General features: G+C 36.2%; 2 protein-coding genes across 2 annotated transcripts; both read right to left on the bottom strand.

The window, feature by feature from the left end:
- Positions 1 to 365: 365 nt before the first annotated feature.
- On the bottom strand, positions 366 to 5,384 carry LOC149083023 (uncharacterized). Its single transcript, XM_089236909.1, has 2 exons — positions 5,209 to 5,384; positions 366 to 1,117 (listed from the first exon to the last, which is right to left on the bottom strand). Exons 1-2 carry the CDS (start codon positions 5,282 to 5,284, stop codon positions 417 to 419), a joined length of 777 nt encoding a protein of 258 aa, XP_089093035.1. The 5' UTR covers positions 5,285 to 5,384; the 3' UTR covers positions 366 to 416.
- A 3,077-nt stretch (positions 5,385 to 8,461) lies between these two features.
- On the bottom strand, positions 8,462 to 27,479 carry Faf2 (Fas-associated factor 2). Its single transcript, XM_089236119.1, has 12 exons — positions 27,062 to 27,479; positions 24,294 to 24,362; positions 22,025 to 22,128; positions 21,508 to 21,626; positions 20,730 to 20,759; positions 19,899 to 19,999; positions 18,966 to 19,051; positions 14,879 to 14,970; positions 12,756 to 12,933; positions 12,442 to 12,613; positions 10,660 to 10,803; positions 8,462 to 8,756 (listed from the first exon to the last, which is right to left on the bottom strand). Exons 1-12 carry the CDS (start codon positions 27,113 to 27,115, stop codon positions 8,577 to 8,579), a joined length of 1,329 nt encoding a protein of 442 aa, XP_089092245.1. The 5' UTR covers positions 27,116 to 27,479; the 3' UTR covers positions 8,462 to 8,576.
- Positions 27,480 to 27,694: the final 215 nt, after the last annotated feature.

Genomic DNA, 27,694 nt, shown 5'->3' with positions numbered 1-27,694 from the left:
GGTCCTGGTTCGTTTTTATAAGCTCGTGACGTCACTGAAGAAGTCCATTTCTCCTATAGTCATTGGATATACTGCGAAAAAAGGGTAAAGATATCGCATGCGTCGGCCTTCTGTATCGTTAGGCTGCAGGTGAAATGGACTTCTTCAGTGACGTCAAAGCTTCGCGCGGAGGCCTTCTGCTATAGATGGTGTTGGTTCTGCTGTTTCGGGTGTTGCTGATTTTCACACACGAGATTCTCACTTGACCGCCTGCCAAACACTTGCAATTAATTACTAAATTCTCAAAAATCTGCGATGAGAGAGAGAAAGAAAGGATACGAAGAAAAGAATATGAAGTAATTATATAGGTGCTCAATATACTGATAAAGGTATAAAATAATTATTAATCAAAAGAAAACATGTATACATCGTAGTCATCATTGCAACTGAAAGGAATCCATAGCCTTGGCCGTCCTCTTCTTGAGGGCGTACTTCAGGGCACTGCCGAAAGTTCGAAGGACTGAACTAGGTGTGATGTGTTTTATCAATTTTTTGATTTCCGTTTCCATGTCGGCGACGTATTCGCTGTCCGCCTCCATGTCCTCGATCAACACTTCGAGATCCACTTCCCTAACGATCTTGACCGCCTGTACGGTAAAAACTTGTTTCCCGTCGACTTGGATCTGGACGTACAACAGCAGCGGTAAAACTCTGACCACTGCTCGTCCGGAATATATCATGTTCGAAACATTCAGGCTCAAGGAACACGATATTTTGAGGCGGGTCCAATCCAAGATTCCGGATAACTTTACCCGTTCGCCGGTGCCTTCGGTCACAGCTGTCTCGGACACGACTTGGAAGTTGGACACTCCGAACAGGAAGGCTTCGTCCACGACTATTAGAGCCTGTCGGTTGGATTCGGTGGCCTCGCTCATGAACTTGCTGGAAGGCAGCAGCAGCGGATCTTGGCCCTTGTCCAAAATGACTCGACTGACTTCCTTCGATATTTCGGACAATGAGAGACCGTCCCGGATCTTGTTGTCGTCGTAATTCAGGGAATTCGTTTCGATTCTGTCCAGGAACTTGAAGGTTTCCCATCTGGCTTCTGGGATCGTGAAAATAAAGTCCGACACGTAACCTACGGGAATAAGCAAAATAAGGTATCATTAATGAGTCCATATAACATGATGTCATTTCTCATCGTATCAATAAGTCTATTCACCAGCTCCCCAACTGAGAATGCGAGCCAGTCTCCCCGTTGGAAAATCTCGCCACAGAGGGCAACAGCACTACAATGGCACAAATACTCAATCATTACACTTCCCCCATAGTTTGAAAAATTGATGGCAGATGACAGCACTATAAAAAGCATTGCACAGAAACAAACTTCACATTAAATTCACAATACTTGCATGCACATTTTTCAGTATGACCCAGGTCTTCGAACCACCCGCTAAATTCCCTTCATTGATACAGAGAGGCGGTCCATGATCTGGATAGAAAGAAGGGGTCCACCAGCTCTATATCTGTCAAATTTTAGCACTTCAGCGAGGCCACACTCATTTCCAGCTTGTCCCAATACGTCTCAAGGTTAGTCATGGCTGAGTATTGTGGCCGCTCCACCATTGGCAACGATCGTCAAATGTTGGTGGCTGGAAGGTATTGGCTGGTCGAACAGAACGGCCAGGACTTTCCAACCCCAAATACAAGGAGCCGCCCTCCTTCCGGATCTTCCAATCGGTCTGGCCACACACTGATCAAAGAACGCCAACTGTCGCAACACGGAGAGAGTGTTCTAAATGCAAATATTCGCCAAGGAACATTGGACCAGCGTGTAGCCATCTTATGCCACTGATACCTGATTGTAGTAGGAGGGAGTCAAACATTGAAAGCAAATATTTATGAATGGCTACCACTTTTTTTAACTGCACATGCACCTCGTACACATTCCTCTGCGGAATTTCTAACGAATCGGTACATGCCGTAATGTGTTATGTGTGACACATAATATGTGTGTGGTATGGGATCATTCAAGTATTACGTCAGCATCGGGGGGGGGGGGAGGTTCGGATTTGCTGACTTTTGATGACGGGGGGGGGGGGGTTGAAGGTTGGTTACGTCATCAACCACCCCTTTTTGAAGATATGAAATATTCTTAGCTGCTGACGAAATTTTGCTGACAGTGGTGGAGGGCGGTCAGTGTTTTGCTGACAAGGAGGGGGGAAGGGGGTCAAAAATGGCTGAAAATCTGCTTACGTAATACTTAAATGGCCCCTATGTATATGCTTGGTCCTAACCTGTCTTCCATATTTTGAAGTGAAGATGGAATATGCCATGTAAGTATCGTGAAGAACGGTGATTCCCAACGTAGGCGTTAACGCCCCTTAGGGGGCGATGGAATGTTCCAGGGGGGCGGTAGAAGCTACGGGTATAACATAGGATTCTATGGGTTAGATTGCGTTGGGGGGCGATGTTAGAAAAAATTTCTGAAGAAAGGGGCGATGGGACAAAAAAGGTTTGGAAACTATATGGTGTAGAAGGTCTGCAGCTCTCTGCGGAGAGACTTTTTCAAACGGGAGGCCAGCTCGAATTTGCGTCTCGAAGTTTGTGCCGGTTTTATTAGTCGGAATAGTGGCGCCGTCTATTGTGAAAATTGACATTATTAAGGATGCGTGCAGGTGTCCTCCTTTTTCAGTTTTCGAATCTGGTGACCCTGTCCTAGCTGAAACTGAACCGCTATAAAAAGCAAAAAAAAAAAAGATCAAACAACGATCCTTCTCCCTCCGCATAAAATATATTGTTCTCACCCTCTGGTCAGTTTTATTGCTTTGACTAAAGTGTGGCGAGAGGTTTTCTTTAGCAAAGAACCTGGCATTTTGTTACATTTATTATTTCTGAAGCTTACATTTTGAAAAGTTGCATTACCAGACATATTCTTGCAACTGGGGTTGCTAGGTTCGCAAACTGAAAAATGGGGACACCTTCCCACGCACCCTAAGTGACGTCACTTATCCCAATTTCTCCAATAGATGGCGTCACTATTCCGACCAATGTAAAAAACCGGGAAAACAATAATTTTTCCCAACTCCAAAACAGAACCACTAAAAATAAGTAGAAACAGAAAAAAATTCTTTGCATTTTTCGACGGCTATTGGTGAATGCGTGTCTGGGAAAAAGGGGGGAAACAAAAACACTCATATATCAATGAAAAAAATATATTAAGATTCAAAAAAAGTGTGGAGAAAAAAAAACATTTCCCAGGAAAAAAGAAAAATAATCCCGAAAACCTGAAAAGGAGGACAAAGGGCGAATTTTTCAAAACGTAGGAGGACGGTTGGCAACCCTACTTGTAATACTAACATGTCACAAATGTTATTATAATAACATTTGTGACATGTTAAAATGGGACATGTTAAATTGTACCATTGTGACTTGTTCAAGTTTTTGATTGAATTAGAACACTTATGCTTCTATTTGGTTAGGGGCCGTTCAAGTATTACGTCATCATTTATGGGGGGGCGGAGGGGGTTTCCGATTTGCTGACTTTTGATGACAAGGGGGGAAAGGGGGTTTGGATAATAAGCTTACGTCATCAACCACCCTTTATGAAAATATGAGCTGGGATTCAGAGGGGCAGAGCTGATGACGAAATTTTGCTCACAAGGGGGAAGGGGTCAGCCTTTTGCTGACTTTTGCTGACAAGGGGAGAGGGGGTCAAAAATGGTTAAAAATTTGCTTACGTAATACTTGAACGGCCCCTTATTAAACAGTTAGAAACTCTGTTCTGGCTCGTCGCAAGATGGCAGCAGGAGTACCATATTTCGGTAATTTTTGTTTGTTGGTCGATTTTTTCCTCAAAAGATGACAGCATAAGTGCCAATTAAAATAAAATTTACTTGACCATATATTGCTTATTTTTGAGGGGGATTTCTATGTATTGTTCACTCAGTTTTTTTCCAAAGAAACGTACTTAAAAATTCCTTTTTTCTACTGCAGTAATTATGGACATAGATACTTGAGTAACTTTATAACTAAAATAACAATAAAAAAACGTGTATCCCTGTAATTAATTAATTATTATTATTTAATATGTACTGTATTTCTCTATTTTCGAAATTCTAATTCACCGAAGATTTCCCTAAATTTGAATTTTGTATGGAATTATGGCCTTTATTTTTCGCTCCGATTGAAGTTTTTTATTTGTATGTACGTCAGCATATTTTAACAAGAACTGGCAATAATAGTTTGCCAATGCGCATCTAAATGCGTGATTCACGCATCAAAATCCAATTTGCCACACATTTCATATCGACGAGTGAAAATACTCCACCAAATTTTAGGAAAATTCTTTTTTTTTTGTTAGTTTTTTCTCTTTTCATTAAAGAAATATCCGTTTTTACAAAACTACCCCTTAAAATTTTGAACGGGAGCGAAATTTATTGCTCTTCAAAATTAATCTTTCGGATAACACTGTTAGCGATTGCTTTTGCGACTGTTGCAATTGTCCCGTACTTTCTTATATCCCCAAAACTACTCAGAGCAGGTTTTGTTCACATTTTCCCAGACCGCGGGCCTCTTTTACAGAATAATATTTCGGTATGAAATAATGACGTTTTTTTTCGTGCAAGCTCACGGACTCCCTGAAACTTCTCCAATGATCCCTAATAAAGAATCCAGGGGATCATTGGAGAAACCTCTCCAATGATCCCCCTGGCAGAGCATGCCGACAAATGCATGGCTCTCAAATGTATGGGAGGTTACTCCAATACCTCCCATTGATAGTATCTATAGGGGGGTACAGTGGAACCTCCCATAATGGACACTCCCGTTAGCGCGTGCACTTCTTTGAATAACGTCGACATAACCAATACCTTCTAGAGCACAGTCTGCTCTAGACGGCATTGACATAACCCGATGTATTTTACTATCCATTAATCGACACTCCTCGCTCGCGCACAAAATTTCCGGTTCCATATGTGCGCGTTATCGGGAGGTTCTGCTATTTTCGGTCGACCCACTGATGGAAATTTTTTTTTTGAGAACCAAAGGATACCTACCAATATACCTATTGAGAACCAATATACCTACATAATGATTTATCAATCGGTGGCCCCAATTGAAAATTTTTTGTACCACACACATTTTCAATTCTATAAGTGTATTGAGCACATCATCTGAAGAACCAAAAATGCATGAATAACAATAGTTGTATAATAAATTAAGGCTCACCTTTGTGCCTTCTCGAGTTCTCAACCCGAATCGGGAAGCACGTCATCGCAATCAGACCCAAGAATAAGATCATCATCGTTTCGATGAAATCAAGCACTTTACCGAGAGTTTTACCATTATTTACACATCGAATTCTCCGATGATATGTTTCCTGCGGTCACGATGCGGTTTATATTGTCACACATGAACTTTACATGGGTTTTTTATTTTTCCATCAACGGAAGCAAAGAGGCACTCTTCCTTCTTCCGGTTCGAAACGGAAATATAGAAACGCTCTTCATGAAAATGACTATTCCTCGGGATATTCCGGTAAATTCACGACTCGATCCAACGCATCTCTAGACCGAAAACGGAAACAGTCGGTGAATTTGCGGTTATTCCTTTTGGCATTTAGTATGACTGCCTACCTACCGAGAGAGAAATACCATAGGCGGAGATAGACTTGGAAGTCTGGGGGCACGATGATGTCAATTCATCTATACATATATGCATTAGATCAGTCTTTACCTTTGACGCCGGGGGGACAATATCCCCCCCCCCCCGCCCATGTATTTCTTCGTATTTTAAACGTTCTTATTTGTAAAATACGACTATCCACATATCTTTACAGATATATGTAGTGTTATTTTGATACACAAGGACGTCACTCGCAAGTTAGAGGACCCGAGCAGACTTTTTGGCCCTCCACATGGTCGTTTTTTTTTAAAGAATTATTAGTTATAACACTAATACAGAACACAGCAAACCAAGCACGACAAGGCCGTCGCTTACGCGAAAAAGCTCATTGCCCCGAAAGGCGTGGTCGTGCCAGAGAAAATGATGAGTAACAAGGAAAGAAAAAACAATTTTTGATGTCCCTTATTTTGAGACCTAAAGAAACCCAGGTCATGGATGTACATTCAGATACAGCTTCAAAAAGCATGCGTAAGGTCAGGCATATAAGAAAGTAATCAGGTTACACAAAGAGAGTTCAGGGCGGGGGGGTCCCTATTTAATAATGCCTAGCGAACTCTTTAACAATATGCATAGAAATATGAGTTTTGACAAATGTCCTCATATGATAAATATAAGAAATGAAAGCTTACACACACACACATTACCTATACAACCATATCACTCTGTTGCCAGTGTACTTTCATTATGTGAATATATTCCATTTGTAACAATGCATTTCTCTGATCCCTTGAATATCGTTATACAGGACATTCCCTATACTAGCATAATCAGAATACATGAAGCAGAGAATCAAAACCAATAAGTGCATAGATGATGCTACTACTACTAAACCAGACATGCACCTCGGCCATATTCCTCTGCGGAACCTCTAACGAATTGGTACATGTTGGAATGGGTGTGTACGTGTAGTGAAACCTGGCATGAAGTTAGTTTCTGTAGATGATGCCGCAATTAGAGTGTATAATGTCGATGTCGAGGAGATATGATCGAAGTGTTCAAAATTTTCAATGAGATGGATAGAATGGACCATGAACTTTTAGTACACCGCCAATCGATCGCTTTTACAAGGGGACACCAGTATCGATTGGTAAGGGACAATGCAAGGTTATGGTGTCGCAGGGAATTTTTCACTAATAGGGTTGTCAATAAATGGAATAGCTTATCCCCGGAGGTAGTAAATTGTAACACAATTGACGCGTTTAAAAAGAAGTATGATAAACATGTTGGGGTAAATCGAGAAGCTATTCATGCTTAGAATAAGACAACCATAAGTATTCTTTATGGGCATTGTATAATATTTTATCAAGTGATATATCATTTATAATGTTTCTAATTACATTTTTAATTAGGTTGCTTTATTTTTGAAATATATGACATCCATATTTTTTATGGGCATCTTTTTCTCAGCCACCTCGCAGGGCATTTTGCCTGTTGTGGTGTTGTATTCGTATTTGTATAAGTATGTATGAGCGCTCTGAGTTACAAGAGGAGTTATATGTTATTCTCATACAGGGTGTTCCTCATGGGGAGGGGGTTCCTGAGCTAATTTTTTGTTCCCCCCCCCCCATGTCAATTGAGGAATTATTATAGAGTATTGTTATGGAAAAATTATGCTTACTTTCACAATAGATCCTGAAATTATACTATGGCATTTGCTTATTTTACAATTTTAACTGTTCAATTCTACAAACATCAAGTTAATGGTGTTGGAAATGTATAGCGCCCTGGACATTTGCCTTGTTTACCCTTCAAAGAAAATGACGACACTGTTCTGATATCATACTAAATCAGAATATTCAAAGTACAGAGGGAAAATCAAATAGCAATCTCAAATTATATTTCACTTTTTGCAAATACAATGATACAATTACTTTTCCCACTGCTGATCTTGAAAAAAAAAACAGGTATCGTCAGAACTTTTTTTCCCTAGAGCTGGGCCAGAGTACTCATACATGTGTAGTTATAGTCCAGGAAAAAATCATGTACAATTGAAACTTCATACCATATTGAAAAAAATTGCAAAATGCAGTGGAAATCCTATGTAATGATAATACTGCTCAACAAAAAAAAATTCATGTTTTTTATTTTAATGGTTTTAGGGTATATTGGGACTGCTGATTCTGAATCTAGCGTTGTTTTTATCAGATTGGCTCTAGTTTTTTGAGATAAAGTGAAAAAATTAAATTTCAATGGTAATACATAAAGCAGAATACAAATAATGTTGTTGAGATTTTTTATTATCACATTATTATTATTATTTGTTATCGGCATTATCTCAAAAACTAGAGCCAATTCGACAAAACCAATACCAGATTCGGAATCAGCGCCCCAAAATAACTCCAAAATCACTGAAATATCTTTGCAAATGATTTCTGTATTTATTTATAATGCATAGTTTCAATGTGATTTGTATGCTACTTATATATTATCAATGAAATTTCATTTTCACTTTATCTAAAAAACTAGAGCCAAGATGCCAAAACCAGATTCAAAACCAGCATCCCCCAAAATCATCCTAAAATAACCGAAACCTCTGAGAACAAAATCAGTGTTGAACAATGTAATCACCTACATAATGATATCACTCCCAGTGCACTTTTCATAGTGTTAATATATTCAGTCTGTAGCCATACATTTCTCTGATCCCTTGAATATTGTTATACAGGACTTTCCCTATACTAGCACAATCAGAATACATGAAGTAGAGAATCAAAACCAATATGCATAGATGATGCTGCAATTAGTGTGTATAAGTAAGTATGAGCGCTCTGAGTAAATACAACTTTTTCCTTGCATATAAAGAAACACAAATCTTGGCTTTTATTAGCTTGCAAAAAAAAACAGAAAAAAAAAACGCAGAATTTCAAGGGAAAAAAATTATATGTTCGAAAAATAAAAGTGACTGAAATGAATCATGCTTCCAGATCCTGAACAAAAAGCATCTCGGATGAACTGAAACCAAAGTCTCTCAACGTTGGGGGTTCTGGACAACTACTCCTGGGTTCACATGGAACGACCCTTCTTGGAAAGTTTGTCACAATCTGGAAACTGTCTGGTGACCCATCATGACAGAAAACAAAATAGTATAGATGCTGTAATTGAAAAGAAAAATTAAAATCATAAGCATAAGGCAATGACCCTTGCAAATATTTGCCATGATCTTGATAATATCTACTGAGATACCAAGCCAGAGACTGAATAAGTTTCCAAAAAAAACACATTTGTAATAGTAATTTTATTCACTGAATCAAGCAGAGCATATGAAAACAAATAAAAATAAAAAATGCTTGTGAATTTATCCTAACAAAATCATTTTGTTAGGATAATTTAGTTAAATGGCATATAACACTTATTCATTAATTTTTTTGTAACCAAACATCACAATACCCATTATACAAACCAGATAGCTATTTGACAAACAGCTCCTGAAGTATAGAAAAAATGTGATTGTGATAAATCTGGTGATTAAGCATAATCACTGATCATTTGATAAATTTTGTGAATTTATCACATTTACCAGTAATTATGTATTGATAAATGTGATAAGATGTCAATGAATTACTTAAATTTACCAGACATCAGGGCTGGACAAATCTGAAAAAATTTACTTAAAAAAAATACATGCCTGAATCAATATTTTACATGCCCAAAAACCATTGCTTAGTTTTCTCTTTTGTGAGCAAATTTTTCAAACGCATTCAAAGCGAATGTGCTGATATCTATTGATGAAAATACACAGGTAATATAGAAAATTAAGAACATTGCACTACATTAAAAAATGTCAAATTATTCCTTTGTTTGATGAAATCTCAAAATTGTCTACAAGAATTTCCCACATGGACCGATATTGGACAATTCTCTCCCACCCGTGTTCTGATCAGTGATGGCCACCTAGTCTAAGGCTGTATTACACTAAACTTGACAAATGAAACCAATGAGCATATTGGTTACATTCGAGTAAATACAACTGATAAGCTCATTGGTTACATTTGTAAAAGAACTTTCATAAAACTTTTATAGTGTGGACTAACAAAATTTGCCTTTTCATAATACTTTCCCCACACAGTCAAAACAAATGTGTTGCCATCTATTCATGAAAACACTTACTGAAGAATTAATAGTGGGAAATATATACAGTCGACACCCATTATAGCAATAATTCCATTACAACAACCGGTGTAGTATAAGTTCCAAAAGTTTTCAGAGAACGACTATTATATATGTTTTACTTTTGATGTAACGACCCTCCCAATATAATGTCCGTTTTTAATGGGATGAAAGGGTCGTTATATTGAGTGTTGACTGTATATATATATATATATATATATATTGCATTTCTCATTTGTTTGAACTCAAAATTTCCCATTAACCCTAAAAAATTTTCAACCCCCCCCCCCCCTAAATTTTATGGATTTTTTAAATGCCCACATCTGGCATGTGGTAGGAAAAAATATGTGCCCAAGCGGAATTTTTACATACCCTGGGCATATCAGGCAATAGATTTGTCCAGCCCGGCCACACATCATTGCCTAAAGTTCAATCTAGGGCAATGGATTCGATTGATGTTGATTATGTTTAAAACAAAATTAATAGCTAACTTATGTTAAATGTGAAGAAGGCTAACATTACAAGACTGATAATAATTTATACGTTTTTATCCTGATAACACTCATTTCAATAAACCTTGATTTTTCAAGCAGCAATATCATATGGGCCATCACCCGCGGGAGATACTGATAATAGTTGAATTTAAGTGATATGCTCCCATGATTTCATTAATATTTGGGGGATTCCATGATTTCATATTAATTTTTAATAATCATGGGGAATTATGCATAATCACCAGTAAAAGTGATAAATGTAAGAAAATTTATCAAATTTGTCAAGACAATTGGTCATTACGCATAATAGCTGACAGTTATGGATAATCACAGATTCATCACATTTGCCATGATATACACACACACATGCCCCGAAAACGATAATCCTATTTACCTTAAGAGACTCGTCCATGCGAAACCGCCTCTCTAGCCTGGCACCAGTTGGTAACTTGATCAGCAAACGAACAGTGTCCCTCTCTTCTGCTGAAGGCTCATCTGGAATTTCACTGGCAAGTTCAATTTTCCTACGCCTAATCTCCTGGAAACACAGCCATACAACAAAATGACAAACTAAAAGCTAATATTGAAACAAAAAAGTGAAATTTCACATATTGAATTAATCATTTGGGAAATTTCTTGGATTTATTTAAAAATTGAACATTATTCCAAATTTGAAATTGGCAAAACATGCAGCCCACATAAGAAATGCAAGAAAAAAAATACTGTGTTAGTGGCGCTAAAGTGAATCATTCACTTAGCAGCATTCCAAGGACTCTTGAAATAGATATTCCTGACAGATTTTAAAGCATACCCAGCTTCACCCTTTCACAGGTTTGATTAGATACCTCATGAAAACATGATGTCTTGTATTTCTTCATTGACAAGAGTCCCACATTCTTTTGAAAGACTCATTTTGACAATGGTGAGTCCAGATATTTTGTGAAGCTGATTTCTCAAATTTTTCTTTTCCCGCACTCTTGGACCAGCTGAAGCTTATGGATTTGTATCCATAACAAAAGCTAATAGATGGAAATTAAAAGAGTGGAACTTTTAATTTTAATTGAATGGAAAAATCACTTTGTTATAACCAAATTTCGTTATAAAGGAATTCCAGGTTTTAACATTGTTCCTATGTAAAGTTATCTGGTGGATTAGAAAAATTTCCCATTAAACAAGATTTTTTTGCTATAATGTCATTTGTTAAAATGGGATTCAACTGTTGATCTGTATCCATTACAAAAGCTGATTGATGAAAATTAAAGAAAGTGGCATCTCTCTCAAACTATTAAATGCTGGTGTTGCAATTCAGGGTCTTTGTGGCTTGTCTCGCACTACTAGTGGTCTACTGACAGGATTGCAGCATCTGGTTTACTTATCCTGTATGGCCTTGCAGCTGGGTCAGGGGTGCGTTTACTGAATTCCTGCACCTTCGCCCTGCACCAGAAAAAAAGTTTCATTTGAGCAGACATCGACTCATTGTTCACAAGCATCATCATACATACAGAAAAACCCAAAGAATGTTGTTTGTGCCTGATTTTGAGCATTCAGATATTGATGCAAGGCCGTCATTTCAACTTTTTCCACGGGGGGGGGGGGGGGGGGGGCAAAGCACATGCACTCAATGTATCTATATATTTGTGTGTGTGTGTGTGTATATACCATTTTTAATGTATTTTCAAAAGCCAGGCCTCTTCCCCCCCCCCCCCAAGTGACGAAGCTGCATTCAAGAATTGGCGTAAAGCTGATTTTAGTTTTATCACTTGCCTGAGTTGCCAAATGTGAGTGCTCTTCTTCTGACTATGGACATAAATGATGCTCATCATATTTTGAAAAAGTTTGAAGATTCCTGATTTTACAGCAAATAAAGTAGTTGAACAAGAGATCATAATGGATGCATACTGATGAACGCAAAATAACTTGGTGAGATTTTATCACAAATGTTTTGCATAAGCTTTTAAACCTTCATAAAAAATGTTCCTCAGTTCATTTAATGGACTCAGACTTATGACTAAATGAATACTCTTTATTAACTCTTGTGTCTTCTTTAAAATGAGTATGTAATGTATCACAAATATGTATATGCACCCCTCCCCAACATGTTCTGCACAACACCAAGTGAACAGTGAAAAATATTTACTTAAAAAATTATTTTTAAACTATTCAATGTATAAAAAACCTCTTTCCGCCTTTGTTCTTCAAGTAGTTTCTCCCTCTCTTCCATTTCTGCTTTGTCTTTAAGTTCCTGGACCTCACGTCGCCTCCTTTCTTTCTCTTGATCTGCTCGCAGAGACTCTTCATAAGCTTCATCTTGCTGCTGTCGAAGTGTCTGGTTTAAGGAACGCTCTTGCCTGAAATTCACCAAACAAAATAAAAATTGCATTAAAAAATATATACAACTTCCAATGTGTTATTTAATTTCATTTCAATGAAAATTAGTGAATTGCATTGGTTATTTTTACAAAAAAAAAAATTCAAACTTCAATATCTTACCTTTCCAACTGCACAGCAACCAATGAACCCTCATTCTCTGACACTATCAGGCTCAGCTGCCGGATGAGAACATTTGCTTCACTGGGTCCCTCCAATCTTGCAACAACTGTCATCCTGTTGTCACGCAAAACAATCACAGCTAAGAATGGGTAAGTGTTCTCTCGCAGAACCTGTGACACTAAAATTAGAAAGGAAAAAAAATGCATCAATATAAGACCCATTAACTCATCAATTTAATTTGGTTTCAATGAAAAAAAACGTTTAGTGTCTATAATTATGGACAATATAAAGCAGTGGCTTTTTACCAGCACAAAACATAATCTTAACACACTAATAATATAATAAATGATACACAACACAATAATCTTATAATAAAGAATTCAATAACAGCATATAAATAACCATACAATACGATAACATTTACTAGTTGACTCACTCTAAATGACGACAGAGAGGGCAATTATTGTTTAGGATGATTTATATACTGTTTTTTTGGAAATTTATTCTTTTTCTGGAAATCTGAAAAAGAAATTATCCAATGACACTTGCTTTTGCCTCCTTTTTAGGATTTCTTGGAAATAAGAAATTCTTTGTCATCAGACAGATTTATTGTTTGCTTCGCTACAGCTTTATTTGATTGATTCTTTTCTACAAAATTTTGCACAGATTTTCACATTCTAACAGATTTCTCTAATCTCATTTGATAAGTGAGGGACTACTCCTCACTTCTCTCTTCCTCAAACAAAATACCGTCCTTAAACTCTTGCTGTTGCCTGCAAAGGAGATCCATCTGTGGTCAACTCCTGGCCATGCTCTACCACTAGTTCTTGAATGTCATCCCCTAACACCTCCAGTCACATGGTCACAATCTCTCCAACAATAATGTTGGCTCCCATTCATGAGCTAACACTTCAAAGTCACGTTCAATAATGCAATCAGCCCACAGTGTTTCCCAAGCAGAATTTTAAAAAAACTTCAAATGCACACAGGCGTGGTTACAATGCTGCATCTAGTTTGTTATCATAAACAGTCACTCTTGACTGACTCAACATTTTTCAAGTGAGGCATACTGACCGGAAGCTGTAGGGGAGAATACTGTGATAATGTGCAAATAAATAAATAAAGAGCAAAATTTTTGCTTGCAATTAAAATCATCGTTCATTAACAAAAGTTCCTCCATAATGTGAATCGAAGTTCATTGGGGGAGCTGTACACTGAGAAGGTTAAAAACCACTGATATAGGTAATACAAAATGTATATTTTTCCACAACGACTTGAAATAAAATGAGAAAGCCTGATTCAAACACTGACAGACTGAAATAAACAAAATACAAAGAAATATACCCTTGACATGTCAATGTTATGTCAAAAAAATGCTATGATAAAAAGAGACTCATGTTGTTGAAGAAAAACTTTTCAATATTGATCATGAACATCATAACTTTTAAGGTGGTTAGTAAATGGCTGAAAAAAATTTAAGAAAAAAAACACTGCTAATACTACTGAAACAGCAACAGATTTTTTAGAAAGGCATGAACCAACTAATAACATTATTTATAGAATAACAATTACCAAACATTGATACCATTAATAAAATGACTAGCAACTTTTTCAGAATGGAGGTCCTAAAAATGTGACTTCAACCATGATTCTATGTATAACTAAACTCTGAGCAAAATATGTGCAGGATGAATGAGTTAAATCAAGAATTGCTAACTCTATTTCTATTTTGATAATTGTGAGTGCCAAGGATGTGCACGTAGGCCCAGGAGGAGTAAGTGGGTCTGGTGCCCTGGGTGCTGAATCAAAAGAGCACTGAATTTTTCCCCTTTTTCTCCCCTTTTGCTTTCCGTTGGCTGCTAGTTCAACACTGTTAGGAAGGTACTAAAATGGCTGATTGTCCCGGCTGACCAAATATCTAATTGCAGCACCACAACTGCCCAAAACTTATTAGCTATAATTATTACTATTTTTAATCATATTTTTCAAAAAGCAGTGATTGTTCTATATTCTTTTCTTATCCAGATTCAAAATAAATAACAATGAAATGAAAATCAACAGCATTGGCCAAAATAAAAAACCTAATGAATGTAACCTAATCTATACAAATAAGTATATATCACCTCTATATCCTTCAGGCAGATTCACAGAACATGCCCAAAATAACATATTCGTGTTTATGTAGTTAAGAACTTCTCCATTGCCTAATACATTTCTGAAAAATAAAGTGAATCGTATTCCAATAACTTATATAAACCACATCAATTCATTATAAAGATTTATACAGAAAGAAAAGGTGAAGCAATGCTAATTATTATAAAATCACTAAGAACAACATATTACAATCTCAATACACATGAAGTTGCCGAAAGAGTCACACAAAAGTTTAGATTTCATTTGTTTTTTAACAAAAACTTTATTTTGTCAGTAAAAATATAAGGTGATAAAGTAGTGATTAATCAAGATTTATGGCACAATTATTTCTCTTCTTTTTAAACATTAAAAATAAATAGGAAAAAGCATAGCTGCCAACTTTTGAAAATGAAAATTCGGGAGATTTTCGCGCACACCCGTATTTTATGCTAAAACCACTCCCTAATAAATACAATAGGGATTTTTCCAAATAAAATAGGGATTTTCCAAACATAAAAGTTAAAGCGTAGGGAATAAAATCCCTACTCAAAAACTGAAGTCAAATTAAAATAGGGATTTTACACACATGGAAGTTAAACCCTTGGGAATAAAATTCCTACGCAAAAAACAAGTGAAATTGGAGGCCAAAACTTCAATAATATAAAAATAAATATTGTGTTCAATCAGAAAAGCCGTGAACAAACATTCTGAGCGAATGACCCCAAAATCATCGGAAAATGAAGGAAAACACCGTCAATTTTTGAAGAACACTGACTTTTTGTGACACTTGCTTGATGGTCTTTTTTTTCATTTCACGAGTGATGATGGCAGTCTTTCCATGACCGATGTTTATGTCCGTAACACAACTTGTACAAAAAGGAAAAGTCAGCCCTCTTCTGGAACGTTTGATGAAAGGAAATTCATCGGAATAAGTATCTTTAAAATTGATTAAATATGTTTTTGCTTATCATTATTCATGCTTTGTTATATCGCACGTACGTAACTTCAACAAAAGAAATTTTGACCACATGTGCATCACCATGATCTTCAATTATTATCCAGGACTATTGGCTGCTAAGCCATTTCCCTGCACGATAAGACAAACAACTTTCTTGTTACCATCAGAGGGTTTGTAAAACTTCCTTAAAAAGGGAATTTCCCCATTTACGACGTGTGACGTCATTTCGAAAGGGAAAAAAAAGAGGCTTCATGCCCCACAAGAAATTCCTTAGGATTGTTTTCATAAGCGGGGATTTTTTTAATGAAGTAGGGAATTTTTAGGGACAATTAGGGATTTTTGTGATTTTCGTAAAAATTCGGGAGATTTAAGAACATTTCGGGAGATCGAGCGATGAAGATAAAATTCGGGAGATTCCCGAAAAATTCGGGAGACTTGGCAGCTATGAAAAAGTATTACACTGCTACAAGTCTTTCTTATAAAGTAGTGTTACTGTGATTAACAGGGGCATTGCTAAAAGATAGATTTCTTTAATTAGAGTCCTGTTGAAGTATAGCTTAATTAATGCCTATATGTGGAAAGAAAATTTTTAAATATAGATTGTTGAAAAAAAAATGACTTTCTTTATGAAGTATGACTTCATGCAATTTAAACTAATTAGTGGATAACAATCGATGAAATTCCTACAACCCAACAAAATATCTAGTGCTGTCCTCTTTTTTTGTTTTGGAAAGTAAAAAAAATACAAATACAGTTGAATGAAAGTTTGTAAAAATAACTATTTTCATAAAAAGTTAATTCTGGCTAGTGGTATGAAATTTTATACATCTCTTATTCACAGAAGCCCCCAAGTAAATGAAAATTTGTAGTTAGAAAACATAATAATTATCAATCTAGTTATAACAAAAAGACAACATTTTCACAGATTACCATCATCATGAATATTATGGCTTATTGAAACAAAGGTACAGTTTGAATCCTGAATTTTAGCTATTCGAAATACAGAGAACTTCAAGGCTGTGAGTAACATTATTATGTGCTAATATTACAAGGTGAACATGACCTAATTTGGCAAACTGCAGTATTGCAAACAAAGTGCTAAATTTCTCCTGAACTAGAACACTGATATGATTTATTGTAGGCTCTTTCAAAAGCTGGTCCAGTGGACAAATTTTTGATAAATTTGGCCGATTGTAGCTAGAATGGAGTTTGTGGAATAGGCAATTATAGATTTTGGCAAAATTTCAATTTTACGCTTTGCAAATCTTTCAGCGCTTGTAACTCGCCATTAAATCCATATACACTGAAGAGCCAAAAAAACTGGTGCACCTGCCTAATATCGTGTAGGGCCCCCCGCGAACACGCAGAAGTGCCGCAACACGACGTGGCATGGACTCGACTAATGTCTGAAGTAGTGCTGGAGGTAATTGACACAATGCATCCTGCAAGGCTGTCCATAAATCCGTAGGAGTAAGAGGGGGTGGAGATCTCTTCTGAACACTGGTGCACCTGCCTAATATCGTGTAGGGCCCCCCGCGAACACGCAGAAGTGCCGCAACACGACGTGGCATGGACTCGACTAATGTCTGAAGTAGTGCTGGAGGTAATTGACACAATGCATCCTGCAAGGCTGTCCATAAATCCGTAGGAGTAAGAGGGGGTGGAGATCTCTTCTGAACAGCACGTTGCAAGGCATCCCAGATATGTTCAATAATGTTCATGTCTGGGGATTTTGGTGGCCAGCGGAAGTGTCTAAAGTCAGAAGAGTGTTCCTGGAGCCACTTTGTAGCAATTCTGGACGTGTGGGGCGTCGCATTGTCCTGCTGAAATTGTCCAAGTCCGTTGGAATGCCCAATGGACATGAATGGGTGCAGGTGATCAGACAGGATGCTTACATACCCGTCACCTGTCAGAGTCGTATCTAGACGTATCAGGGGTCCCATATCACGCCAACTGCACACGCCCCATACCATCACAGAGCCTCCACCAGCTTGAACAGTCCCCTGTTGACATGTAGGGTCCATGGATTCATGAGGTCTCCATACCTGTACACGTCCATCAGCTCGAAGCAATTGGAACCGAGACTCGTCAGACCAGGAAACATGTTTCCAGTCCTCAACAGTCCAATGTCGGTGTTGTCGAGCCCAGGCGAGGCGTAAAGCTTTGTGTCGTGCAGTCATCAAAGGTACACGAATGGGCCTTCGGCTCCGAAAGCCCATTGAATGGTTCGCACGCTGACACTTGTTCATGGCCCAGCATTGAAATCTGCAGCAATTTGCGGAAGGGTTGCACGTCTGTCACGTTTAATGATTCTCGTCAGTCGTCGTTGGTCCCGTTCTTGCATGATCTTTTTCCGGCCGCAGCGATGTCGTAGATTTAATTTTTTACCAGATTCCCGATATTCACGGTACACGCGTGAAATGGTCGTACGTGAAAATCCAAATTTCATCGCTACCTCGGAGATGCTATGTCCCATCTCTCGTGCACTGACTATAACACCACATTCAAACTCACTTAAATCTCGATAACCTGCCATTGTTGCAGCAGTAACCGATCCAACAACTATGCCAGACATTTGTTGTGTTATATAGGCGTTGCCGACCGCAGCGCTGTACTCTGATTGGTTCCATATCTCTTTATTTGCATACGCATGCCTGTACCAGTTTTTTTGGCTCTTCAGTTTATTCTGAAGAAAATGGTGTCACTTTATAGATTTTTTTTTCCTGCTCTTTCTAAATACGTGCTTTGTGTGTGTATAGGTCTTTCAGAAGCTTCATAAATTTGGGTTATTTTCTCAGACTTTTAAATTTTTCTTCCATAATCCATTATCCACCATAACTCGAAAATGGTTAGAGATCAGACAGGATTACTACTGTGTTTTATGTTCCACTTGGGTTCATCTCTCATCTGCCTTTGTCCGGCAGATTAGGTCATGTTCACCCTGCATTTACATTTACTTTCATTCATTTCAAATGCTGCTACAAGAACAAGAATAAATGATAATTATCAGAATTTGACATATTACATGAATAGGTGAAGAATTATTTTTGGACACGTCCACTGCAACTATCAAATAAGTCTTATCAGCATAAGAATAAGATGAAAGCAACAATACTTGCCTACAAAAGTCATCAGTGTCTTGATGATCATCACCGTGAAGATAAACTAACAAAAATTTCAAATCCCTCTTTGCATCATTGAGAGCCTAAATTTAACAAACATACAGCTTGTTGTGTAAATATTATACCAAAACTTCAAAATAAATTTTTTTTTTCCTTATGAATATAGAATATAAGTATGTTTTAGTACGAAATAGAGTTCAGAACTTCTTGGCTCCTATCCAACACTGCCCTTAAATTTTCAGAAACATAATTTTGGTGGTGTGTAGTGCTTACATCGATGTAGCAAATACATTAACTTTTGTTTCAAGAAACAAAATTCTCAGCAGACTGATTACAAAAGTGACAACATAACATCTAAGTATCAATTATAAAATATTTCAACTGATTAGAATCAGTTCTAGGCATTAAATGCATTTCACAACAAATATTTGCTTGTAGAATAGGGTAGAAAAAGTGATTACATGAAAGTTAAATTTCAGTCTGGAAAAGTGTGGTTCATACACAGAATCTGCACTTACGGTGAACAATTCTTTGATTTGGTTTTTTTTTTTTTTTTTTTTGGCTACACTGCTTACATCCATGAAACAGACAAGTTGAGAAATACAGTATGTTGAAAAGTTTACTGATTGAAAGTTACTGATTGAAGATTAGGTTTAATGTAAAATAACAAGTGTGACAACGCCCTTCAAGCAGCATTGATGAGACATCTCGCCTCCTTAAAAGCCTGTTAGCATTGACAAGTCCATATAGTTTAGGAAGTTGATTTCTTAATGGAGGATGAGGTGGGGAGTTAATGATTTCTGCTGTGCCACAAGGTTAAAGCATAACTTGCTTATAAAAGATAAGGAACATTGAGTTGAGCATTCAAAATACATCAAGACAGATCAAAGAAAAAGCTTTTATTATGAGAATGCAGCCAAATAATCCTACCTGATGATATGTTCCCTGGTAAAACACTGGATGAGTAGTTCCATATTTGCTCTCATATTTTTCAATAAAATTCATGACATCTTGTAATGGCTCTGTCACGGCTGGGGAAACAATAATACATATTAATTTTACATGATTTATTGATTCTGCAAACTGAACTGCAACAAAAAAAATAATATACCCTGATTTTTGTCAGAAATTCTTGCCGAAACTAACTAAATTGAAAAAGATGGGGTAAAATTTTTCACTGTTAACGCCCCCCCCCCCCCAGAAAGAAAAAAAAAGGTAAATTTGCAGATATTCTTTTCAATTCCTTCTCAACCATCATCTTTTCAATAGGACTCTGAATAGGAAACATTTCCCTTCTAAGAAAGTAATGTCAAAAGCCTTCAGGCATTGCCAAATCAAGTCAAGGTATTACTGTATAGCCTAATATAAATTTGTTGGATAATCTTTTAAAAAATGTCTTGACACATGGATAGTCTGAAATTCAAAAACATGTGCACCCTATTTACATATAAAGTATCATAACCTAAAATTTGTCAGCACATACATACAGCTACTATACACATCCTACACATTTGAATAAACTAAAAAAAAAATTACAATATATTTTATTTACAAAAAAAATGGTGTAAATCGTAGGAAATTAAAATCATTTTTCCTGTTATAAGTGATTTTTCCCTGAAGAGCTTTATCATATTCTGCAACCTAAACACTTCTACACACATGAATTTTGATTGTAAACTGGAAACACCCCATATTAAAAAAAATCATACCATATGAATAAACTTATACAAGAATATTTCCAAAACAAAACACAGTGCTCACCTCTCCTGGAGTCAGGCCTTATTAAATTCACTGTAGAAAAAGAAAAAAAAATGTAAAGGAAAAAAAATTATATATAGTCATTATATATAGAAAATGTAATAAAAACACTGAATTTTTGAAAAAAAATTAGCATGCCTACAGGGGTGATACTCTCAGGTTAAACTCAGTCTGTGATGTAGGTACATTTCTCATTTATATGATATTTAAATGTGGTCCATTGAAAGTCCCACAAACTTTATTGGATAATTCTTGATAGAAGAATGAAAGTGTGATTCCAAAACTTTTCACGCTATGTCACAATTTTATAACCTATCCTCCCCCTTTCTGTAGTGTGAATGGGAGGGAGACCTTCCTTGTATAAAGTGACAACTTGGTGCTGCATTGCCACAAATTATTAGACTATTCCGGTTCCCCCCCCCCCCCATGTTCATTGTTTCAGGATTTAAATGCATAATTTTGTTTTTGAAAGTGTTGATTATTCTTTGAATTTAAAGACTAAGGAGACTTGAAAAATAGTTTAATTTAAAAAATATATCTTTTTCTAATATTAAGGTATGTAAATGTGTTAAATGGCTCTTTAACATGCTTCTTTTTCAAAATAATTTTTATTTTCAGAAAAATATGTGCAAAAATTAAATTTATATGTGTAATATTAGTCATTTGAGTGTAGCGAAAGGGTGGAAGATCAGACTTTAGACATTACACAAAATTGAGCATTTAGACAGAAATTTCATTTTTTAAACACATCAATAGAAAAATCCAATAAGTTGGGACTTACACAAGAACCTTGTGACGCTGATAAATGTATTATAGGCTAGTTGGAATGGCAAAGAAAATATCAAATAGCCCCAGCCAAGGATACCAGTTGGCCTCCAGGAACGAACAGCATAATATATCCTATAAAGGTACAAATAAAATGGTCTTTATAGCCCACAGTAAAAATTCAAGATAAACTGCAGTTGAAAGAAAACTTTTTGAAAATCATGTGCTGAACACTTTCTCAATAACTATGCAAACTTTTACTATTATTTTTCACCATAATTTTTGTAATTGAATCACTTCATGTAAAAAAGGCATTTGCAAAAACCAGTTTTTAGAAAACATCTCAAAAACTATCAAGGATTGTAGCCTTTCCCCTGTTAATTTTGAAAATGTTACTGCATGGCTATCACCTACCTTGTACTATAGAATGATGCACATCATGGTATAATGAGCACAAAATATCTCTTATATAAAAGCAGTAGAAAAATAATACTTATAGAGTGAAAGTAAAACTTGTACTTGAATATTTATACCTTTGATTGGGTGGAGAGACTATAACTGGAGGAGGTGAGTTAGATGGCGGACTAAAAACCGAAGGCGTTCCTTCTCTCATGTTCAGCGTGTCTTGTACAGCCACCTGAGATACAAAATACCAAGTACATTGATTTCAATCAGCATGTTTTAATGACTTCAACCAGTTTTACACAACAGTCATAATTCAATGGAGCATTCCAAATTTGGTTTAGCCTGATTGATTAACGCTAGGAATATTAAAATAAATGAAATAATAATGATTGCAGTGATGCTACTGTATTCAATGCATCTAAATCTTGATTGAGTCTTTACTGAAAAAGTGTTCGTCTCTGGAGAGGCAGGAATGGAATTTTTATGTATCATTTTCGAAAAGTTTGGTTATTTGAAGTGCTATAGCACTTCAGTGACTTCACTGAATTATAAAGCAATAGAAAGATGGCACCACACACAAGATATCTCCCTACAGTCCCAAAAGTTGATGCAAAGTTTCATTCAACTTACTCCATGAGGAAGTACAACTTGATATATGAACAAGGCTTGACAAACTGAAAAGAAAACTAATGGCAAACCAAATTTCTCAGAAGCCAAGCATTTTTTTAAAGCTTTTCTGAGACTTAGGACCTTCTCCTATCTTGGTGGGCATGCTTATTAAATAAGGTAATTGCACTAGTAGTAGGCCACTTAAGAACATTTAATTCATTATATTTAAAACTTAAAATAATATCCATTTGATAAGTATTTATTTTTTATATAACATAATCTAAACTAGTATTATCCCTCATGGTTATTAAATAAAAAATTGAAGAAAGTTCGAAAATTTTGAAAACAACTGGAGATATTATGTTGAACACATTTTCTACTCAAACAAAAACTTTTATTATTGACCTCAAACTTTGCACAGATATAATTTTTGCCCTTTATTTCCTGAATCATAATCATACATAAATGAACTTTTGAGCATGAAAACCGAAAAGTGATACAAAGTCTCTGAAGATTCTTCCATTTTTCTTTTGACTTGTTTCCTTTATTTTCAGTCTGGATTTTGTCTGCTTCTAAAGCTTTAGTGTGTTTTTTATTTTATTTTTTCTAAAATACTAAAATATTTGAAAAGTTGCCACTGTAGAAATTATGGCTTGTTTTTTGTTTTTTTTGTCCTACAAATGCCTGCATATCTGGCCAGAAAAGGGGCTTTTGAAAGGAAAAGGTATGTTCAATGTCCAGTAATGTATGTTATATGCCTAGCAATAGCATTTGTTTGTAAAACAAACATTACCTCTCTAGCACGATTGGTAATTGCAATACGACCATGTGACCTGCTCGGAACAATTTGAAAATTATGGACCCTAAGGTGGGCCATCCTTTTATACTTTAGGTACCATAAATTTCATCTCTTCAAACCACAATGGATAAAACATTTAGAACGTACTGACATGAAATAATGAGACTTTAAAACAAAATTAAATGTACTGTGAAGGGGAAAAAATATTTAACACAAACATATGCCTTAAGAAGCGTTAGAATCAGTCGAAGCAACACTCTATTTTCACCCACCTTTCAAAAAATTCATCCAGCTTCAACACAAACTGAAAACTAAAACAATGTGGCTATTATGGTACACATTAACAATGTGGCAAACTATATGGTAAAAAAGAGTTCAAATTATTCTGGTTTTTTTCTTATAATTAATCTTTGCTCTTGAAATCTAGTTTTTTTTAACTTCAACTTTTAAAACAAGTGGTCTACTACTGGTGCACTCACCAAGTCCAAAAATAATAAAAATACAGCATGATCAGCAAGAAAAAAAATGAGACCAGCAAGAAAATAATGTCTGCGACATGAAAATCCTAGTGAGAACATAAAATTGCATGTAAATTGATGATGCTGCAACAAATGGGATTGGTCTTTGGACCACTGTCATTAAAATGCATGTTTCTGAAGGCGAAAATTTTTTTTTTTTAATATTATAGTTGGAGCAAAAGAAATCAGAGGTAGTCGTTCCTAAACAATGTATTCTAGACATCATTTGCTAAGGGGGTGTCTAACCTGCAGCCCGCATGACACCCAAGAAAGCTATTATCCAGCCCAAACAACATAAATAAATAATTTACTACTGCAGTGACACTTCCATATAAATGTGTCATCATTACACAACAAACATTCTCATCACCTAAGCTGTACAATATACCAGCAACAAACTCAAATTTATATAATTATATAAATATCTTGAGAGAAAATGATTAGAAAAAAAATTAATTAAACAACATTCACCTCAAGGTCCCATGCATGAGTCTCCAGAACGGTGCGACATCTGGCAAAATCCTCAATGCCTGTGAGGTCCTGGAAAAACAATAAATCATCGCATTAGTTAAGACAAACTTAGAAAATCATTTTGGTTAGAAATAAGATCATATATTCAATAACAAAAACCTACTAAAAACAAAACTAAATCTGACATAGAATTAGGACAAGTCGACTTAAGCAGCATGATATTTCTTTCTGTACTTGTTGCATAGTGGTCACTTAATGTACTGGGATGAACAAATTTAAAACACCAAGACAAATACATGGAATACGATTCAATCCAAGCTTTCGGCACCAAAAACTGACATTCAATTTCACAGGCCTCTGAGCATGGGCGGAGGTACGGGGGTGGGGGGAGTCGACTGATCTAATGTATATATGTATACGTGAATTGATATCATCGTGCCCCCCCCCCCCAGACTTCCAAGTCTATCTCCGCCTATGCCTCTGAGTGATACACTTTCTTGTCTTACACAGGAGTACAGTCCGTAAACTGCAGCCCTCATAAAATAGCAGCACTGCTCATAATAGTTTGGTGGTATATACCGATAAATATCACCAACACTTGTGATTTCTCATGTCCCTAATTATTATTTCAGTGCTTGAAAACAACTTTAAGTGGATTACAGAAAATAACCTCAGGAAATTCCTTTCATTGTATTGATATAGTATATTCCTATCACTTATTAAATAGCTAATGCTAGCAAGATATTTTTTTCTGATAGTGACTATTGTAGAGCCACAACTAAGTAGGGGATAGGCAGGTTTGACTCAAGTCTCTAAAACCTGAAAACTAGAGCCTTTTTCTCATCAGATTGGAGAACGGGACAAGGATGAATATTTAAGTAAATGAGCATGATAACGCAAGAAAGATGCTGATAAAAACATAAAATGATGCTAAAAGATAAGAATAGCACTTCAGCTTGAAAAACATTCTGGAAAATTAAAACAAAATGCTATGATTTGTCAGTTTTGACATTTAAATCCAGTTTAGATTTTTTTTTTCATTGTTTTTGTCAATTTTTTTTTCTAGTCTGACCTTTTTTTGTATTTGGTGCTGGACTTGACTAATTGAAAGCATTTAGGCACCAGCCAAATTGCTTGAGAGGCACAAGCATGGTTTTCTCCCCAAGAAAAAGTCCTAAATTATGTTTTCTTTTGACTTTCAAAAACTTGATATCCCCCTTTTCCTGTTAAAAAATTCACAATCATGAAATGAGAAAATTTTGTTGCATATACATTAGCGTGTCAATCATATGATTGACAGCTAAACATACGAAGTCTCGCCACAGAGAACGACAGGCCTACAACAATGCAATTATTCAGTGTCATTACACTTCATTCATAGTTCCAAAAATTTATGGCAGATGGAAGCACTACACACAGCAAGCATTACACAAAAGCAAACTTCACGTAATGTTCGCTACACGTACACACACATTGCAACATGTACCAATTCATTAGAGATTCCACAGAGAAATATGGATGAGGTGCATGTGTGATTCAGTAGTAGTAGCCAAACGTACGATCCCCTATAGCAGTTTTAATCCGTTCATGGGTACACAAGCTTCCTTTGCATTCTTTTCTATTCTTTGCGTTCACTGAAAAAAAAATGGTTTCTGATGGGTCCAATTCAAACAGTGCACAATTCGTTTACAACATCGTACAAATTGCTGAACAACCGATTGTGAATGCTGACATAGCATGATCGGTTCGCTAATGTATACATGCTTTAAGGCTAATTTAGCAATCACATAGGCTACAGAAAATTTTTTGTGCCAATAGACGTTTTTCTAGTCACCATGATGATTTGGGATTCATCATGCCCTGCTTTGGCGATCCATAGTAACCTTAGTTTTCTCACCAAGAAAGGGATTATACTATAGCTGTTCCCAATATGTTTCAACTCTTTTTGACACCATGTCCCCATAGTGTAAGTGCCTGTTTCATATGGGTTTAGAGAGAATGTCTGCCCTTCAAAGGGTTAACTCAGGAAACCTTGAAATGTTTCCTGTACATTCATTACATACAGACATAGACATATGTCTCAATCGCTGTAGGCTGCCGCGCCCGACACCAGAGCTTGACAATGAGCTTGAGGTTAAGGTTATTATAAGTTATTATAAATATATGCCTTACACATGCATATATTATACAGGTAGTGAGATTTTTTCCTCAATACGTTGTACAAAAATCACATAATGTATTAAGATGGACAAAACAAACTCGGAACATCTGTAAAAATACTCCAGCTGCGATTCACAACCCAGCCTGTATTGCCAAAAACTGCCATGCTACCCACGTGAATTCGTAAACCATGTGTTACCGTTTTGCATACAGTGGATCCTGCTTATGACTTTCCCACTTAGTACGACTTATTTTCATGGTCCCAACTCTTATTCATCAAGATCTCCACTAACAACATATGACTTTTTTTGAAAAACCATCATAAACGGGATCCACTGAGCTTTGTATTTCCACGGCATATGTAACGCTAATGGGAAAAACTTGTCTATGTGTGTTAGTAGTTCCATTAGTTTCACACCCTCAATATATTTATAGCAACTGCACAATGCATGAAACAGCAAATTGTTGAATAAACACAGTGCCAATGCAGATATGTGTTTAAAAAAAACATATTTTATTAACTATATAACATGTAAACATGAAACATCAGGAGAACCAATCAGAGCAATGACGTTACATAACATGATGAAATAATCGAATATTTTTACCTGGAACTGCAGCAGCTTCTCCGTTTGATCAGCCGTGAGCTCATCTTCAGCCATTTTTCCTCAATTAAAAAATATGATGAAGCAAAAACAAAAAAAAAACCACCCCCTAAACTATGAGACAACGAATACTGATCTAATTGATGAGAGCGAAAAAAAAAAGAGATTGGCTTCCCTGAATTACATATGACTCCTGAATACAAAAAAAAAAAAATAATGATCGCGAACGGAGGGGGGGAGGGGAGAATACAAAATTGAATTCCGGGTAAAGCTTTACCCAAAATAGAGGAGAAATGGAAGCTTCTTTTCGTTTAATTATTCCCCCCAGCACCGAAACTAACGCTTCCCTTCACTCTTTGATTTTAACTGCGAAATTTTTATATGGCAACAACAACAACAACAACACACACTCATCTCATCTGCTTCCAGATTTTTTTTTCGAACAAATTTTTTTTAATCGCGTGATGAGTAATCTGCAAATATATATTTTATTGATTATTTTAATTATATAGAATTGTTTTTAGTTTTTTTGTACTTTTATTTCAATGAAATAAACTAATTAAAATTAGTTTTTACTTATATTTGCATTAAAATTCCATCACACCCACTCTGAGGTAAGTGAGTGACATCTATGGG

This window comes from Pholcus phalangioides, unplaced genomic scaffold, assembly GCF_987345545.1.
Source record: "Pholcus phalangioides strain wild (caught in Gottingen) unplaced genomic scaffold, Ppha-v1.0 ptg000009l_1, whole genome shotgun sequence".
Lineage (NCBI taxonomy): Eukaryota > Metazoa > Arthropoda > Arachnida > Araneae > Pholcidae > Pholcus > Pholcus phalangioides.
This window is presented reverse-complemented; position numbering and strand designations above follow the sequence as displayed.

Bases quoted from the DNA above. Each gene is read 5' to 3' on its own strand.
- LOC149083023 (XM_089236909.1), bottom strand. From the start codon at position 5,284: ATGATGATCTTATTCTTGGGTCTGATTGCGATGACGTGCTTCCCGATT. The intron at 1,118-5,208 runs GTGAGCCTTAAT...TTATTCCCGTAG, and splicing joins GAACTCGAGAAGGCACAAAG to GTTACGTGTCGGACTTTATT.
- Faf2 (XM_089236119.1), bottom strand. From the start codon at position 27,115: ATGGCTGAAGATGAGCTCACGGCTGATCAAACGGAGAAGCTGCTGCAG. The intron at 24,363-27,061 runs GTAAAAATATTC...TTGTTTTTCCAG, and splicing joins AGAAGCTGCTGCAGTTCCAG to GACCTCACAGGCATTGAGGA. The intron at 14,971-18,965 runs GCAAGTATTGTT...TTTATTTTTCAG, and splicing joins GACACTGATGACTTTTGTAG to AAATGTATTAGGCAATGGAG.